The sequence below is a fragment of the Hemitrygon akajei genome, chromosome 29, assembly GCF_048418815.1.
Source record: "Hemitrygon akajei chromosome 29, sHemAka1.3, whole genome shotgun sequence".
NCBI classification, from domain to species: Eukaryota; Metazoa; Chordata; class Chondrichthyes; order Myliobatiformes; family Dasyatidae; genus Hemitrygon; species Hemitrygon akajei.
In genome coordinates this window covers 21173593-21192180 of record NC_133152.1, presented here as the reverse complement: position 1 = coordinate 21192180, position 18588 = coordinate 21173593, and the positions used below count along the sequence as shown (strand labels likewise).

Here is an 18588-nt window from a genome sequence, read left to right as displayed (position 1 = left end):
AGTCACCAGTTCACACCATGAAAACACTGGGTCCTGCTGGCAGTTCAAAAGCTCAGCTCCAAAAGGGAAGTTACAGACTATTGAATGCCGAGATTGTTTTTGAGAAAAAGTGAGTTATAAAGTAGTTATTAGTTGTGTTTGCTGTCAGCAAGTCGTCACTGTGCTGTACCAGTGCCATCTTAAACCAGAAACTCCACATTTGTAGAAGGTTGTGAGTATTGGTGTGCATAAACTAGCTCTCTTCAGCTTCTGCAGAAAGTAGGGGTGTTCTTGAGCTTTTTCAACGTGGAAGATATGTTCTGGGACCATGAGAGGTTTTGTGAGATGTGCAATCCCAAGAGTTTGAAACTGCTTGAAGTTTCTATTCCTGTACTGTGATGTGAAGAGGGGAGTGAGTGGATCTGCACATATTCATACTGACTTGGAAATCAAATTTGCTGGTCATCTAACTTCCTTTACATTAGTAGTACACCTATCTTTCTCAGCCTTTGTGATATCCTGCACAACCCTTGCACCTTCATATGGGTTTCATAGTTAAAAATTTTAAATTGCTCCATCCTGCAAGTTGTTTGATAAAGGTAGAGGTACAGAGAAAAAGGGTGTAGCCTGTTTGGCCCACAGTTGTTAGCATTATTTATTAGTCAAATATATTGTGTAAATTCCAGCACAGGTATGTCAGAATCCTTCTTAATAGACAGTAGGTGCAGGAGTAGGCCATTCGGCCCTTCTAGCCAGCACCGCCATTCACTGTGATCATGGCTGATCATACATAATCAGTACCCCATTCCTGCCCTCTCCCCATATCCCTTGACCCCGCTATCTATAAGAGCTCTATCTAACTCTCTCTTGAATGCATCCAGAGACTTGGCCTCCACTGCCTTCTGGGGCAGAGCATTTCACATATCCACCACTCTCTGGGTGAAAAAGTTTTTCCGCATCTCTGTTCTAAATGGCCTACCCCTTATTCTTAAACTGTGGCCTCTAGTTCTGGACTCACCCATCAGCGGGAACATGCTTCCTGCCTCCAGTGTGTCCAATCCCTTAATAATCTTATATGTTTCAAACAGATCCCCTCTCATCCTTCTAAATTCCAGTGTATCCAAGCCCAGTTGCTCCAATCTTTCAATATATGACAGTTCCGCCATTCCGGGAATTAACCTTGTGAACCTACGCTGCACTGCCTCAATAGCAAGAATGTCCTTCCTCAGTTGAATAAGATACTGGAAGGAACAGAGCATTACAGCACAATAGAGGCCCTTTTAACCTAATCTAAGCCTTCCCTTATAAGTAGCCCTCAATTTTTCTATTCATGTACCTATTTAAGAGTTGCTTAAAATGCCCCTAATGTATCTGCCTCAACCCACCATCTATTGCAGAACATTCCATGCAGCAGGCATCCTTTTTTTTAAAATGCTACTTACCTTTGACATCCCCGGCTATGCTTCCCTCCAATCACTTTAAAATTATGCCCCCTCATTTTAGCCATTGCTGTGCTTAGGGGAAAAAATCTCAGGTAGCTTTCCACTCAATCTTGTACACATTTATCAAGTCGCCTCACATCCTCCTCCACTCCAGTGAGGAAAAACCCTAGCTTGCTCAACCTGTCCTCAAGATGCACTCTTTAGTCCAGGTAGCATTGTGATAAATCTCTCACTCTCTCTCTCTGTCTCTCTATCTATCTGTCTCTCTTCCCCAGAGTTAATCAGAAATGAATGTAAGTGTGGTCTAACCAGAGTATTATAGAGCTGCAACATTGCCTCGTAGCTTCTGAACTCAGTACCGTGACTAATGATGGCCAACACATCATACGCTGTCTTAACGACCCTGTCAGTTTGCAAGGTTACTTTGAGGGCTCTATGGATGTGCTCTCCAAGATCCCTCTGTTCCTTCGTACTGCTAAGAATCCTGCCATTAACCCTGTATTCTGCCTTCAAACTCGACCTTCCAAAGTGAATTACTTCACACTTTTCTGGGTTGAACTCCATCTGCCACTACTTTTCCTAGCTCTGCATCCTTTTGGTGCCCTGTTGACAACACAGTACTCACAACTCCACCAACCTTTGTGAGATCTGCAAACATACTAACCCGCCCTTCCACTTCCTCATTTTGTAATTTTTATAAATGACTGAAGAGCAGGGGTCCCAGAACAAATCTCTGTGGAATGCTACCAGTTACTGACCTCCAGGCAGAAAATGCTCAATCTACAATCATCCTCTGCCTTCTATGGGGAAGCCAGTTCAACATCCACACAGCCATGCTTCCTGACTTCCTCAATGAGTCTACCATGAGAAACCTTGTTATATGTGTTACTAAAATCTGCATACACCACATCCAATGCTCTACCTTCGTCAGTGTATTTCGTCACATCCTCAAAGAATTCAGTAAGGCTCTTGTTATGATCTTTGCAGAACATCCACTCCAAGGGAGAGTTGTAACAGCGATGAATTTCCTCCATTTGCAGACAGTTTCTCCTACTGTGGACTGATGAACGCTCAGGTCTTTAGGAATACTTTTGAAGCCTTTTCCAACGTCATGCATCGCTACAATTTTTCTTCTAAGATTCTCTGAAAGTTGCTTTGATCAGGACATGTTGTATATAAACAGATCTTTCTTGAGAAGAGCAGGCTCTGTCAGTAACCTGACTTTGTGTATCTATTTTTATAGGGCAGGGGACCTCTATGACCCACACCTCCAATCTCATCTCATTGATTGGAAAATCTGATTCCAAATAGCTTTTGTGGAAGGCATTACCCCAGAATTTCACATTTTTTTTAAACCTAGACTATGATTGTTTAAACAGTGTACTCAGTACTGAAGAGCAAAAGTACAATTGTTTGTGTGTTATTAGTTCAGGCAAATTGTGTTTGTCTATTATTGTGACTGAGATGAAGATCAGCCCATATTTTATGAGTAATTAATGCAGAAAACCCAGGTAATTGCAAAGGGTTTGCAAACTTTTTCTTGCAACTGTGCCTCTGAACATTGCATCGGTGTTGTATGACTTTGCAATTAATGAAAGTCTCATTTGATCTCAGAATAGAAATTTAAAGTGCAGAAAATGTCATTGGATAAGTCATGCCTGTCACAAGAAAACACTCCTTAAGGATGTATTTCCTTTTACTTGGTTTATAACATGCTGAATACTGATTTCTGCCACCACAATGCTCTCCTGCAGAGTGCTCTTCTATTCAGATGTAACACTCCCGAGTGTTGCTTGGATTTCCAGTATCTGCAGATTTTCTCTTGTTTCCTCTTTTAATTGTTGGGCTTCATTTCATAAAGTTAATGGTTCTTTCTATTGCTGTGCTTGGCAGCTACAAAGAGAAGTGATTGGGGGAAAATACAATTATCTGTATTTCTTCTACACTGAATCGATCTAAGAGTAGCTTAAATCTATTATTGCTGTCCAGTTTTACAACGTGTAGACTTTGTAGTTGTTCATCTTTCTACTCACAGTATGATACCTGGTTTTGGCTTACAATCCTTAGAGATGGAAGTTGTTTAAATAATATTGTATTCTACCTGTCCCTATACCTTAGCCAAGAGTCCTGTAACAAGATATGTTGAGCTGCCATTCATGCTACCTAACCCTTGAGTAGCTCTGACATTGCCTGCTCATAATTGATCTAGTTAGTCCTAGCCTGCAACCAGACCTGGACTAATTTACTGAGCATTTGCAGAAAGTTTAGATAATGGAGTAGAACCACAGCACAGTCAGAAGGGACTGACTATAAAATTAGTGAGTTTGGAAGGTAAAAAGATTAGAATTGACTCCTCAGAAATTTGAGAATCTTAATAGTATAAACTTCAATTGGAGGACATTCATCTAACTTCTTCTGCAAAGTGTAAAAAGGTAGAAGGAAGAAAATTGGGGAAGAAGATGAGGAAAACACACATTAGGAACGCAACGCACACTTTGTTCCACTTGTGCTAGTCTTGCTCCCTTTTGAATTGATAATTGAGCTATGCTTCTAAGTCTATCCCCTTGGACATTTTCAGGTGGGCTTGTTCTCTGCGCTGTCCTCTGTTTTCTGTATTTGCTTGTATGTGGCAGATTAATAAGACATCTATATTTGAGAAACTTTATTCTTTTCTCCTTAGCTTCCTATAGTTCAGCTGGAGGACCTCATCCTTTGTCAAGGGGACCAATGTGGACCCAGTCCTCTGAATGTTAATTGTTATCTGTGACATGAGGGTTGCAACAGTACTTTATGGAATTATGTCCGTGTTTAATTCTGCTTGTTGTTGCCTCCTTAATTCCTACACCCTCCCAGTTTCTTCTCCTTCAACCCTTTTGCACTTTATACTTGCTTTCAGATAAATGTTAAGCTGAGGTGTACTACAAATACTTTTGGGCTTGGGTAGAATGGGAGCTTCTGTGGAATAACAAGTTCTGATTTTTTTTAATGTATTGAAGAAAAAACAAGCTAGTCTAAAATGATGACTCCAATGGTATTTTGCTGGTTGAAAAAAATCGAACTTGCTGTTTTTTTTAAATTACCTTAGTTAACTTTTGAATATTTTAATAATCTCTTTTTGTATTTTGTTGCAGAATTCCATTAGACACAACTTATCATTAAATAAATGTTTTCTGAAAGTGCCTCGGTCCAAAGATGATCCAGGCAAGGTAAGTTTTGCAGCCATTTCGTCTGTGCAGTGACTTAGTACTCTCAAACCAATGTAGAATGAAATTTAAAATGAAAGCATAATTTTAAATTATAAAAATGTACCGAAGATTCTTCCTGCAGCTATTTTCAGTTCTCACTAATAAGTTAAATTATGGCAGTGAAGTGAAACTGAACAGAATGGAATAAAATCTATTTTAGTGATAGGACTCTACAACAGGGTGATGTGTTGATTGCCACTTGTCCTGTTGCTCGCTTTTAATAAGCAAATTTATCAAAATATTTACTTCAGACTGAGGATATGTCAAGTTTAATGGGTTGAAGTAGACCATTAAATATATTTTCTTAAAAGCAAGATTGCTTCCAAAAAAAAGACAGTTATGGAATTATTCAGCATGTAGAAAGAAATTTTAATTTCTGACTCTAGTTAAGTAAACTATTTTAAAAATCCTTGATCTGGTTTGTGAAGTTACATATTTATGTTCTCGTCTTCCAATTGACATAGAAATAGATGTGTAAACTTGTAAATGCACTACAAAATAAGGTGGAGTTACTTCATTCTTGCCATCTTGTTACACTCTTCAGGCACATTTGATCCAAAATGTGTAAAGTGATGCTAGACCAAATAATAGTTTAGCTGAATATGCTTCAAGATGAAATTCCAAGCTAATGTTTAGGGTATATGAAAGAGCTGTTGCTATATAGAGATTGAATGAAATTGAAGAAGGATAAGAGGTGACTCACTAAGTAGCCAATTTGGAGATCTATAAACCCTTAGGTGCATATAAAGAGACGATATAAGGGAAGGGACTTGGAAAAGAGGAGGTGGCAGAGGATGTGGAGGAATTCAAATAAAGTGTATTCTAGTTTATTTTATTCACAACAGCCTGTCTTGCTGAGTGTTTCCATCATTTTAAAATTTTGGATAAGTTATCTTTCTGGTGCATTTGCAGTCTTGTTATCTGTCCATTGTACAGCAATATCAGACCAGAGATTGTCAGATTAATTAACAAGCAAAATGTTACTTGTTAATTGAGTAGAAATTCATAACTTTTAATACATCTTCATGGAAGTTTTTCTATTTGAAAGGTTTGTAATTAAGTTGGGCCTCCTTTGTTGTAGAATTTAGCAAAGTGCTTGCTTTTGATTTACCTATGTACAGTCACTCAAATCAAATAAGACTAAATTAAATGTACACCCAGTCTTTAGTTTGCCAGGTTTCCTTCTCAATGTACGAGTATCAAGGCCAGAGCTTAGGCGATTGTTGCACCCATTGATTAAACGGTTCCATGGTATGAAGGCTGGCAATTTTAGTAACAAGATTTAATACTTAAGAATGTTCAGCTGTAAATAATACAGCTGAAATTAAATGGAAAGTCTCTCTTCAAAATTAATAAAAATATTGACTCTGAAACATATGGCTACAATTGTTTGTTTATTGAGAATAGGCCCTTATGACCCTTTGAGCCACGCCGTCCAGCAACCCCTAATTAATCCTAAAATAATCATGGGACAGTTTACAATGACCAGTTAACCTAACTGTGGGACTCGTTAGGAGCAAAATTAGGCCACTCAGCCCACTGGATCTGCTCCACCATTCCATCATGGCTGATCTCGGATCCCACTCAACCCCATACACCTGCCTTATCGCCATATCCTTTGATGCCCAGACCAATCAGGGAATGACAAACTTCTGCCTTAAGTATACACATGGACTTGGCTTCCACTGCAGTCTGTGGCAGAGCATTCTACAGATTTACTGTTCTCTGGATTAAAAGAATTCCTTCTTACCTCTGTTCTAAAGGGCCACCTCTCAAGTTTGAGGCTGTGCCCTCTAGTTCTGGATACCCCCACCATAGGAAACATCCTCTCCATATCCATCCTATCTAGTCCTTTTAACATTTGGTAGGTTTCAATGAGATCCTCCAGCATTCTCCTAAATTCCAGTGAGTACAGGCCCAAAGCTGCCAAATGCTCCTCATATGTTAACCCTTTAATTCCCGGAATCATCCTCGTGAACCTCCTCTGGACACTCTCCGATGACAGTACATCCCTTCTGAGATAAGGGGCCCCAAACCTGTTGATAATACTCCAAGTGCAGCCTGACTAGTATCTTATAAAGGTTCAGCATTATTTCCTTGCTTTTACATTCTATTCCCCTTGAAATAGATGACAACATTGGATTTGCCTTCTTTACCACAGACTCAATTTGTAAATTAACATTTTGGGAGTCTTGCACGAGGACTCCTAAATCCCACTGCACCTCTGATGTTTGAACCATCTCCCCATTTAGGTAACAGTCTGCACTATTGTTCCTTTTACCAAAATGCATAATTGTACGTTTCCCAGCACTGTATTCCATCTGGCACTTTTTTGCCCAGTCTTCCAATTCGCCTTAAGTCCTGCTGCGATCACATTGCTTCCTGAGCAGTACCTACCCCTCCACCTATCTTCGTATCATCTGCAAACATCAATTCCTTTTCCAAATCATTGACAAACAATGTGAAAAGTAGTAGACTCAATACTGTCCTCTTAGGAATATGACCAGTCACTGGCAGCCCCTTTTATTCCCACTCACTGCTTCCTGTCTGTCAGCCATTCTGCTATCCACGCCAGTGTCTTTCCTGTAATGCCTTAGGATTTTATCTTGTTAAGCAGCCTCGCGTAGTACCTTATTAAACACCATCTGGAAATCTAAGTAAATGACATCCACTGCCTCTCCTTTGTCCACCCTTGAAGAACTTCCTTGAAGAACTCTAATAGATTTGTCAGGCAAAATTTCCCTTGACAGAAACCATGCTGACTTTGAATCGTTTTATCATTAGTCTCCAAGAACCTCAAAATATCATCCTTAATAATAGACTCCAACACTGAAGTTAGGTAAACTGGCCTATAATTTTCTTTCTTTTGCCTTCCTCCCTTCTTAAAGAGTGGAGTGACATTTGCAATCTTCTAGTCCTCTGGGACCATGCAAAAATCAAATGATTCTTGAAAGGTCATGACCAATGCACCCATTATCTCTTCAGCAACCTCTCCCAGGACTCTGAGATGTAGTCCATCTGGCCAGATGACTTATCAACCTTAATACCTTAGAGTTTGCCAAGCACTTTTTTGTTTGTAATAGCAATGGTTCTTACTCCTGCTCCCTGGCACTCACAGACCTCTGGCACACTGCAAGTGTCTTCCACAGTGAAGACAGTTGCAAATTACCCATTAAGTTCATCTGGCGTTTCTTTGTCCCCATTACTACCTCACTAGCATCATTTTCCAGTGGTCCAATATCAACTCTCACATCCCTTTTACTCTTTATATAACTGTAAAAAAATGATATCTTGCTTTATAGTAAGGCCTAGTCTGCCCTCATATTTCATCTTTTCCCTTCTTATAGCTTTTTCAGTTTCTTTTTATTGGATCTTAAAAGCTTCCCAATCATCCAACTTCTCACTCACTCTTGTTACCTTAAATGCCCTTTCCTTGGCTTTTATGCAGTCCTTAACTTCCTTTGTCAGCATCTTTGCCTACTCCTGCCATTTGGGAACTTCTTCCTCTGTGGGGCATATCTATCCTGTGCCTTGTGAACTATTCTGAGAAACTTCAGCTGTCTCTGCTCTGCGACCAACCCCGCCAGTATCCTCCTCCCATTCACCTGGGCAAGCTCCTCTCTCATGCCTCTGTAATTCCCTTTATTCCATTGCAATATTGATACATATGAGTTATGCTTCTCCCTCTCAAATTGCAGTATGAATTCCATCATATTATCATCATTGTTTTCTAAGTGTTCCTTTACATTAAGCTTCTTAATAAGATCTGTGTTATTACACAACACCCAATCTAAGATGCCCTTTCCCTGAGTAGGCTCAAGCACAAGTCGCTCAAAAAAACCGTTTTGTGGGCATTCACCAAACTCCCTCACTTGTGATCCAACACCAATCTAATTTTCCCAATCCCCTTGCATATTGAAGTCCCCCATTACAACTGTGTCCTTACCTTTATTACATGCCTTTTCCAGCTCTCTTTGCAATCTCAACCCCACGTCTTGGCTACTATTTGGAGGCCTGTATATGATTTCTATAATTTTTTTTACCCTTGTAGTTCCTTAACCCCATCCACAAACATTCAACGTTTTCTGGCCCTATGTCATCTCTTTCTAACGATGTAATTCCATCTCTTACCAACAGAACAACAGCTTCCTGCCTGTCCTTTCAATACAAAGTGTATCCTTTGATGTTAAGCTCTCAACTATGGCTTTCTTTCAGCTATGACTCATTGATGCCCATAACATCATATCAGCCAATCTCTAATTCTGCCACAAGTTTGTCCACCTTATTCCAAATGCTACGTGCATTTAAATACAGCACCTTCAGTCCTGCATTCTTCACCCTTCTGAATTTTCCCTCTGTGGTACAATTTAACTATTTGCTCTTTGTGCATTTGCACCCAATCATTAGCTTGGCCTTCCTTACATTCATGTTACGTCCATCACCTACTTGTAAACCGGCTGGCTCATCCTCATCTCTACCATACTGGCTCTCATCCGCCCTGCCATATTAATTTAAACCACTTCCAGCAGCTTTAGTAAACCAGCTTGCAAGGTAATTGGTCCCCCTCGGATTCAAGTGCAACCTTTCCCTTTTGTACAGGTCACACCTGCCCTAGAAGAGGTCCCAATTATCCTGAAATCTGAATTCTTGCCCCCTGCACCAATTCTTCAGCCATGCATTTATCTGCCACCTTATTCAATTCCTATCCTCTCTGTCACGTAGCAGGACAGCAATCCTGAGATTACTACCTTTGAAGTCCTGCATTTTGGCTTCCTTCCTAACTCCCTGTATTTTTTCAGGATCTCCTCCCTACTTCTTCCTATGTCGCTGGTACCAATATGTACCACGACTTTTGGCTGCTCGTCCTCCCTTTTCAGGATATTGTGGATGCATCCAGAAGTATCTTGGACCTTGGCACCTGGGAGGCAAACTACCATCTGTGTTTTCTTTACGTATCCACAGAATCGCCTATCTGTCCCACTGACTATAGAGTCCTCTATTACTGCTGCCATCTTCTTCAGTTCCCTACCCTTCTGAGCCACAGGGCCAGACTCAGTGTCAGAGGCACGGCTATTGTTGCTTCCCCTGGGTAGGTTGGCCCCCTACAACAGTACTCAAGATGGAGTACTTACTGTTGAGGGGTATGGCCACAGGGGTGCTCTCCACTATTCTGACTTTCTCCCTTCCCTCTCCTGACAGTCATGCATTTATCTGTCTCCTTGGGGTGACTCCCTCCTTGTAGCTCTTGTCTATCACTGCTTCACTTTCCCTATCAAGCTGCAGTTCCAGTTCCCTAATACAGTCTCAAAAGAGTTGCATCTTGATGTACCTGGCGCAGATGTGGGTATCGGGAATGCTGGGAGTCTGCTGGAAATCCCACATCTGACAACCAGAGCAGAACACTGACACTATAGGCATATACCCCCTATTCTCTCTAGAACTGAATAAGAAATAAGGAATGAAATTACCTCGCCTCCACCTGTTCTCACTGAAGCCTTGTTGAGACAAAGCCTTACTACTCCGACTCAAGACTACCCTGACGATGACCACTCCCGCAATTACTGCTCCGCTGGGCGGTGCCTCTCTTTTATAGAGACTGGGCTTTTTTTAAAGCTCTTTGTTGGACCTGCGCAGGAATTCTCCAGTTGTGTTTGCACAGTACTCCAATGAAGTTGGAATTGAACTCAGAATTGACTGACGCTCCAAGCTGTAATAGTGTTGTGCTAATTCCTCACTACCATGATCTACAACTAATTTCTGGGGACATATTTGGAACAGTTTCTGATTTAATCAGCAGTTTCTGCAAAAATGATCTGGTAAAATACCTTGGGTTAAGTAGAATAATGTACTAATTAATCATCAACATCCCAAAAGAGAGTGGAAATCATGATTTTATCCTTACTTGTGAAATAGTTTGTTGTTAGGTCATGTCGCTTCCAAGGTTCATCCTCTCACCTTGATCAACCATGTGATTCTGAGGTATGATTGCTGCAGAGTACAAATGTAGGGTCTAGATTAATATATTTGCAAAAGCATACAGTCTTTATCTAATGTCAGATTTATAGATTCAAGTTTAGGTCTTTAGTGCTATTGGTCTATAGGTAGTGTAACCAGTGGAGTTGAATGTGTATCCACAATTGGCTTTACTACGTTGCATAAAAGTGACATTATGTAATCTTTGAGATATAGCGATGTGAATGATAGACTTATCACATTTAGATATTGTCTTAAGATTTAACTGGTTCTGTACAGAAAGAATTTACAGAAGTTTAGATTTGAATAGTAGTAAGAGATTTGCATCGTTGGCAGCAGTTAACTGCCATAGGTTTTCTCTTCGGTCATAATTATGTAAAATACAAAGTGAAAACACATTAAAAATAAAAACACTCAGAAATGAAATGTGTAAGGTAGTTAGAAGCTAATCTATCAAGCAAAAATGACCCACATAGAATATTCATTGTGCTTTATGCAAGAATATATACCAATGACTGAAAGTGCACACAACAGACATCAATTTCATGAGAATTTTGGCTGATTCCAACTTGTGTTGGTCATTTTTTAGGGTTCATACTGGGCTATTGACACTAATCCAAAGGAGGACACACTGCCTACTCGGCCAAAAAAGAGGCCGCGATCAGGAGAAAGGGTAAGTCTAGATACTAGGTTTATTATATGAAATTATGAATAGAATGAAGGACGTTGACTAAAAATATTGTTTGAAATTGGAATTGCAATGTGCCTTGCTATGAGAAGTGAAATTTTTCGTGTCTGCAGTTAGCCATGGAGTGAGTTTTATGAGGCTGTACTTTGATGTATTGTCTTCAGAATGAACTGTAACCCCTTTCCTCTTTCTCTAAAGTACTTGAATGTACTATATAAATGAGAGATTTTAGCTAAACTTCTAAATGTTCAGTACTAATTTGACATTTACACGTGCAGTAAAACCTCAGTGACCACCTCAGATTTTGACTGCAAATTCTTTGTAAAGTTGTTTGATTACTGGTCCTCTGCTGTGGTGGCCTTTTAAGAAGGAATGAATTGAGGAAACTTATGAAATATAGAATTAATATTTTTGAAAATGATAAAGGCTATATTATCCTCATTCAGCTGGTTGCTCAAATGTTTAGAAATTCAGGTTGCTCTGAATTCCAGCATTTGCAGTCTGTTCCATGTCCCTGCACATCCTGTGTCATAATAAGTTAGAAAGTTCCAGCCCATAATCCATTTTCAGTTGCTTGAGGGTATAATTAAAGATAACTGTAAACTATTTGATGGGAATTAGTTTGAGAGATCTAACTCAAGAATCCCTAATTGCAAGAAGAAGGTTAAAATTGCTGTCCTGACGAAGGGTCTCGGCTCAAAACATTGACAGTGCTTCTCCCTATAGATGCTGCCTGGCCTGCTGTGTTCCACCAGCATTTTGTGTGTGTTGTTAAAATTGCTGTATACATTTTAATGGTTATATTGTAGGATGTTGGCATATTGCTCTAGTTGGACTTCTAATTTTTCAGGTTTGAAACATTTCTGCTTCAAGTTCTTGGGACAAATGAAGTCTCTCCATGTTGTTATTTAATTTTGTAAATTGCAGTTTTTATGATGTGAATCTTACAACTAATGTCTTAAGTCCCTTTGCTTTCTCTATTACAGGCATCAACACCCTACAATTTGGACTCAGAGCCGTTAGGAATGGACTGCATCATTTCTGGAAGTGCCTCTCCAACCATGGCAATCAACACTGTGACTAACAAAGTACTGCTATTTTCTAATTCCACCACTTTATTACGAGTAGTTTTTTGTTTAGATATTTATCACAGCTTACTTACTTACTACTCATTATGCCTGCTGGTATTTGGGACAGAAATGAAGGTCCTCCATCTCTATATGTCCTTGGCCATCTGCAGATGTAGAAGAGTGCTTCATTGCTGTTTCCTTAACAGTTTTGTTTGACCAGTTAGGGTTGTTGGCCCTGATCTGAACCACCAAACCTGGAGAATTGGAAGTCTGGCCTTTGACCTTTTTGGCATGAGTGACTCTACCAGGAGTCAAAGCTTAAAGCTCTCACTCGAGCCAGTAGTGCCCCGCTGTTCATCATAATAGTTTGACAAATCATGAATATAGATTAAAGATTCTTGGTAGAACATTAATGTGGGAGTAGAGAAGAAAAAATATTCCATTATTGTGCCGTCTGGATAATGCAGTTTCCTGCAGGGCTTATAGCCAAGTGCTTAAACAAAATGGGATTACTTTAAGATACATTTTTGTTGGAATTAGACACGGTGGACAAAATAGTGGCTTTGTGTACTGTATATTTTAAAATTTGTTTTATTTGATTATATCTGACTTTGATGGGCTGGTCACGATGTTTAAATGTTTAAACTAGACTGCTGATATAAATATTTCTAAATGTTCTTAAACACTCTTTGCAAGAGAGTACAATATTCCCACAAACTCCTGGGACTCCCTGGCCTATTACTGTGTATAGAGAAGCAGTATTGGGAATAATATCCATTTAAACTCCACTCCCCCACCCCCAATGTCAAGCAAAGCCCATTTATGGCAGAATCAATGGTTTCATATTGACCTTATCACACTTAACAGAAATGGAGTGTAAGATGATCATCCATGATCTGAGGATTGCCAAATAAATTATATTTGAACCTGAATATTGGAGTACTTGATCGAATATGGCAAGTTATCTTGGGTATTGCAACATTGAACTGAAATTACAGCTGTGTAATTCCACATAAACCCAAAATAAAGATAGGTTAATTTCTTCCAACATATCATCTTGTATCAAGTCACATCTTTAGGATTTTCCATTGGCAATCTTGCACTGCAATAAATGGCTAAACTGCTTAAAAATAGGAGAACCAGGGAATGGGGGTAAAAAATATAAAATTGGCGTAAGCACATAAAGGTATTTAAGAACATTACTACAAAGTAGGGATTTTAAGGCATGTTGAAAGAACATGGGAAAAGATGTATCAGAAATGAAGCTCCACTGAACCTTATGGCTGTTGGACTTCCTCTCTAGTGTTGAGGTGGTAAAAATACTGTATGTATTGCCTTCTAAGTCTTTTAACTGTTGCCTAATCAGCTCTAAAATAATGGAGTTATAGACATTTTTGTTGTTGCATTGGTTTGCTCTGTAGTGGACATAATCTTATAGAATTGCAGTTGTCATGCAAACTAGGCAAAAAAATGCAAAGTAGTGTACTGTATTGAGTAGTAGGGGACAGAGGGATGTTGATCTTGAACTTTGAGGAACTTGAAGGGGTAGCATTGTTTTGTTTGGCTTTGTTTTCTTTAGGACAGAAGGCTGAAGGAATGTTTAATTGGCTATATAGTGTCTAAATTTGTGGGACCTGAATGGTATGCCATTGGATTGAAGGTTTCTTTTCCTTCATTGGAAAAACCAGTAAACAGGAACATAGGTGCAAAGTAATTGACTGCTTCTTTCGGATGAATGCCAATGGCTGTTGGTGGTTGACAAAGTTTTAAAACTGGGAAGGGTGAGTATTGTTAAATAGAAAAACTATGGAGCCTATATACACTAGAATTTTAGTTGCTGAGATGTATTAAACAAAACCATTGAATGCTATGAGTTCTTCAGTTGTCATTGCTCAAAAGTAAATCAATGTAAGCATCATGTGAAGATAGGATTGGGTTTAGTTCCTTCCTAGATCTGTGTAGAGTTCGGCTTCTTGAGCAGATTAATTGTACTTAAGCAGGTTACAAACAGGAGGGCAGGTTATAATAAAACAAAATCTAGATCCGTGTCCCAAAGTATTCACAAGGTGAGGTGGTAATGAATCATCCAAGTTACAAACTGAGCACTGTATTTTATGATGCCTTGCAGATTAACTGTCACACCATTAATTTCGCCTGCATATTTTATTCAAAAGATGTCACAATTCCTAATTAAATTTGCATTGCAATGACTTGAAAGTCTTGAGTTGCAAATTAAATTTAAGAAAACATATGCAAAATGCACATTGATAATCTAATTTTGCTAAGCAATATTGCACAGTAATCGTTCTTTTCAATGGAAGGTGACTCTTGTTGCATTATACTTTCCACTGGTGATTGTAGCCCTTGAGTACTTGAAGTAAACAGCTGTGATTCATGTGTGAGCAGTGGAATTTTGCAGCCTGTGAAAAACATAAGAGAGAAAGCTGGTTGTCTTATTTCCTGTCTGAAGGCCAAGGCCATCAACAAGTTTTGCCTTGGAGTTAGCACCTCTGGATTTATTTTTACTTTTGTAATGTGGAGGTAGCGGAGGGACAAACTGAGGTTTGTTTTAATAACCCAGTTAAATCGGCACAGATTAATGGCTAAGAATATCTCTAGGTTAGCATTATACAGTGCCTTTTATATACTGGCTTGTTGGAACAAGGAATAATCTAGATTTGGTGTTATTATCAAAGAACAGCAGAGGGTAATTGTGTGAGAGAGAAGACTGACACAGGTTCACTACACAGAGGTTAAATGTGAACAGTGTTAAAACAAAATCTTGTCACTCCTTACAGGAATGTGTCAATGAGAGTGCATACTGAAGTGGAAATTCCCATTCTAAAAATAACATAATAAGATATTATCTGTAGTGAGTTACTGGTATTTTCCCAGTTGTGATACCTCACCTCTTGGAATAAATATTTACGTATGAGACTGAAAGAGAGAGCACTGTTTGTAAAGTTTATGAGTGAGTGCAAATTGGCAATCAGAGACAGGTTTATTCTGGGGTGTGCACTTAATAAGAGAATTAACCCTTAATTAAACTAAAATGTACAATAATGTAACCTTACTCTTGGGTATTACTCTCGTGCAGAACCTCACTTGTATAGATTCCCTAGTATGCAATTGGCTTTGAATTTTGGCACTTTATTTGGTTAAACTTACACATAATGTTTTGCACCAAAGAGTCAGTGTGTTAATAATCTTGCGTTTGTATAGTTAGAAGGGTTTCATTAAAGTTCTAAATGCACAATGCTTGTTTTGCTTTGCATGAACAGTACAGTGCAGTGTAATAAGTCTCCTTTTTTCAAAATGAGTTGTTTATTGAGAGAATACCTTTAGCTATAGTGCTGGGATGATGTCCCAATGGTTACTCTTATTATTTAAGGTTAGATTTGGGTTTGAATACTCCATGGTTAATTAGTAACCTCACAGTAAGAATTCCTTCATAGGAAAGTGTTTGCATTAAGGTAGAATTATATATTCAATTTGAGAGGGACCCAGTTATGTCAGAAATGAGCCATGAAAAATAGAGTTAATAACATAAGAGCAGGGTGAAATTAGCTAAGGTGGAGTGGGAAGTAAACAGTCCCATTAGATAAACCTTATTTTAGAATTCTGACATATTGCTTGTGCTTTCCATTGGAAAATGAAAAAGATACTGATGGGAATGTGATGCATCACTTAAGGGAGAGCATATTAGGCTAAACAGAGACTTGTAGTTTTGCCAAGGGCAGTAAATCTGCAGAACCTGAGGACTTCAGGAGCAGGCCAAGAAGATGGGATTTGATGAACTAACAAGAAATTTGAAAATAACTATTGTATAAACTTCACTGAAGCAAAAATGAAGATGAGGAAGGTAAAGGAAGCTGAAGTAATAATAAAGATGTCAGAGTTGTATAACACTACATTGCAGAAACAGATTCTTCGGCCTATCTAGTCCGTGCCAAGTTATTACACTTGCCCAGTCCCAGTGCTCTGCACCTAGACCATAGCCATTCATATCCCTCCCACCCATGTACCTCTCCGTATTTCTCTTGCATGTTGAAATAGAATCTGCGTCCACCACTTCTGCTGGCAGATTACTCCACACACTCACTCTGAGTGAAGAAGTTCCCCCTCATGTTCCCTTAAGCATTTCATCCTTCACATTTAACACGTGACCTCTAGTTCTAGTCTCACCCAACCTCAGTGAAAAAAGCCCGCTTGCATTTGCTCTATCTATACCCTCATAATTTTGCTTTCCACTATCAAATCTAACTAATTATCCTAAATTCAGAGAATAAAGTCCTAACCTATCCAACCTTTCCCTGTAGCTCAGGTCCCTCAAGTCCTAGCAACATCCTTGTCACTATTCTATGCACTCTTTCAATCTTACTCATATTTTTCTTGTAGTGGTTGACTAGAACTGGACGCGATACTCCAAATTAGACCTCACCGATATCTTGTACAGCTTCAACATAACATTACAACTCCTGTACTCAGCGCTTTGATTTCTGAAAGCCAACATGCCAAAAGCTTCATTTATGACCCTATATACCCATGACGCCATTTTCAAGGTGTTATGGATCTGTATTCCCAGATCCATCTGTTCGACTATACTCCTCAGTCCCTTATGTGTAATCCTGCTCTGGTTTGGCCTCCCATTTGTCTGCATTAAATTCCATCTGCCATTTTTCAGCCCATTTTTCCAGCTGCTCCAGATTGTGCTGCAGCCTTTGACAGCCTTCCTCACTGACCATTACACCACCAATCTTGGTGGCATCTGTAAATTTGCTGATCCAGTTTACCACATCATCATCCAGTTCATTGATATAGATGACAAATAACAATGTAGTCAGCACAGATCCCTGCAGCACACCACAAATCACAAACCTTGTCAGAGGGGCAACCATATTCTCCCACTCTCTCGCTTATCCCACCCATGAAGGCAGTTTCTAATCCAATTTACTGCCTCATCCTGAATGCCAAGCAACTGAACCTTCTTGACCATCCTCCCATGTGGGACCTTGGCAAAAGCTGTGCTAAGGTCAATGTAGACCCACTGCCTTGCCTTCATCAACTTTCCTGGTAACTTCTTTCAAAAACTAAAAGATTAGTTGGACATGACTTGCCGTGCACAAAGCCATGCTGACTATCCCCAATCAGATTCTTAATCTACCCAGATACTTAAATATCCGGTACCTTTGAATACCTTCCGTTAACTTAACCACTGCTGACATCAGACTCATCAGTCTATAATTTCCTGGTTTATTCTTAGAGCCTTATTTAAATAATAGAACAACATTAACTATCCTCCAATTCTCTGGCACCACACCTGTAACTGAGATAATTTTAAATACCTCTGCTGGGGCCCCTGCAATTTCAGCACTAGCCACTCACAGGGTCTGAGGGAACACTTAGTCAGACCCTAGAAATGTATCCACTTTAATTTGTCTCAAGACAACAAGTGCCTACTCCTCTGTAATCCATATACTGTCCATGACCCCACTGCTATGTTGCCTCACTTCTATAGACTCTGTATTCATCTTCCAAGTAAGTAAAGTTGCAAAAATTCAATTTGAGGTCTCCCCCATCTTTTTTGGCTCTGTGTACAGGCCACCACTCTGATCTTCAAGAGGACTAATTTTGTCCCTTGCTGTACTTTTGCTCTTAATATATCTGTAGAAGCCTTTAGGATTATCCTTCACCTTGTCTGTTAGAGCAACCTCATACTTTCTCTTAGCCCTCCCGATTTCCTTCTTAAGAGTTCTCTTCCATTTCCTATATTCTTCCAAGTGCTTTATTTATTCCTTCCTGCTTAAACCTGCTATGCACTTCCTCAAAAATCAAGATTCCTTAAATCTATTATCCTTGGCTTTTATTCTGACAGGAGCATATAAACTCTGTACTCTCAAAAGTTCACTTTTGAAAACCTTCCACTTTCCAAACACACCTTTTCCAGGAAACAACCTGTTTCAATCCACACTCACCAGATCCTTTCTGACACCATCAAAATTGGCCTTTCTCCAATTTAGAATCTCAACTATCCAGACCTATCCTTCTCCATAGTTACCTTGAGCTTAATGACATTATGATCACTAGTGGTTCATGCCTCAGAGATTTTGTCTTCAGTGTAGAACTGAAGTACTGGAGAAATTAAGGGGATTTTATGCCAATTTTTCATAATTCCTTAGCTTCTCTAACAG

General features: G+C 39.3%; 1 protein-coding gene across 1 annotated transcript in view; it reads left to right on the top strand.

Annotated features, from left to right (window-relative positions):
- Window positions 1-18588, top strand: part of foxj3 (forkhead box J3) — a 144728-nt gene that overhangs the window by 75569 nt on the left and 50571 nt on the right. The window contains 3 exon segments of the mRNA XM_073031797.1: window positions 4553-4627; window positions 11229-11312; window positions 12314-12415. Coding sequence (XP_072887898.1) covers window positions 4553-4627; window positions 11229-11312; window positions 12314-12415 — 261 coding nt within the window.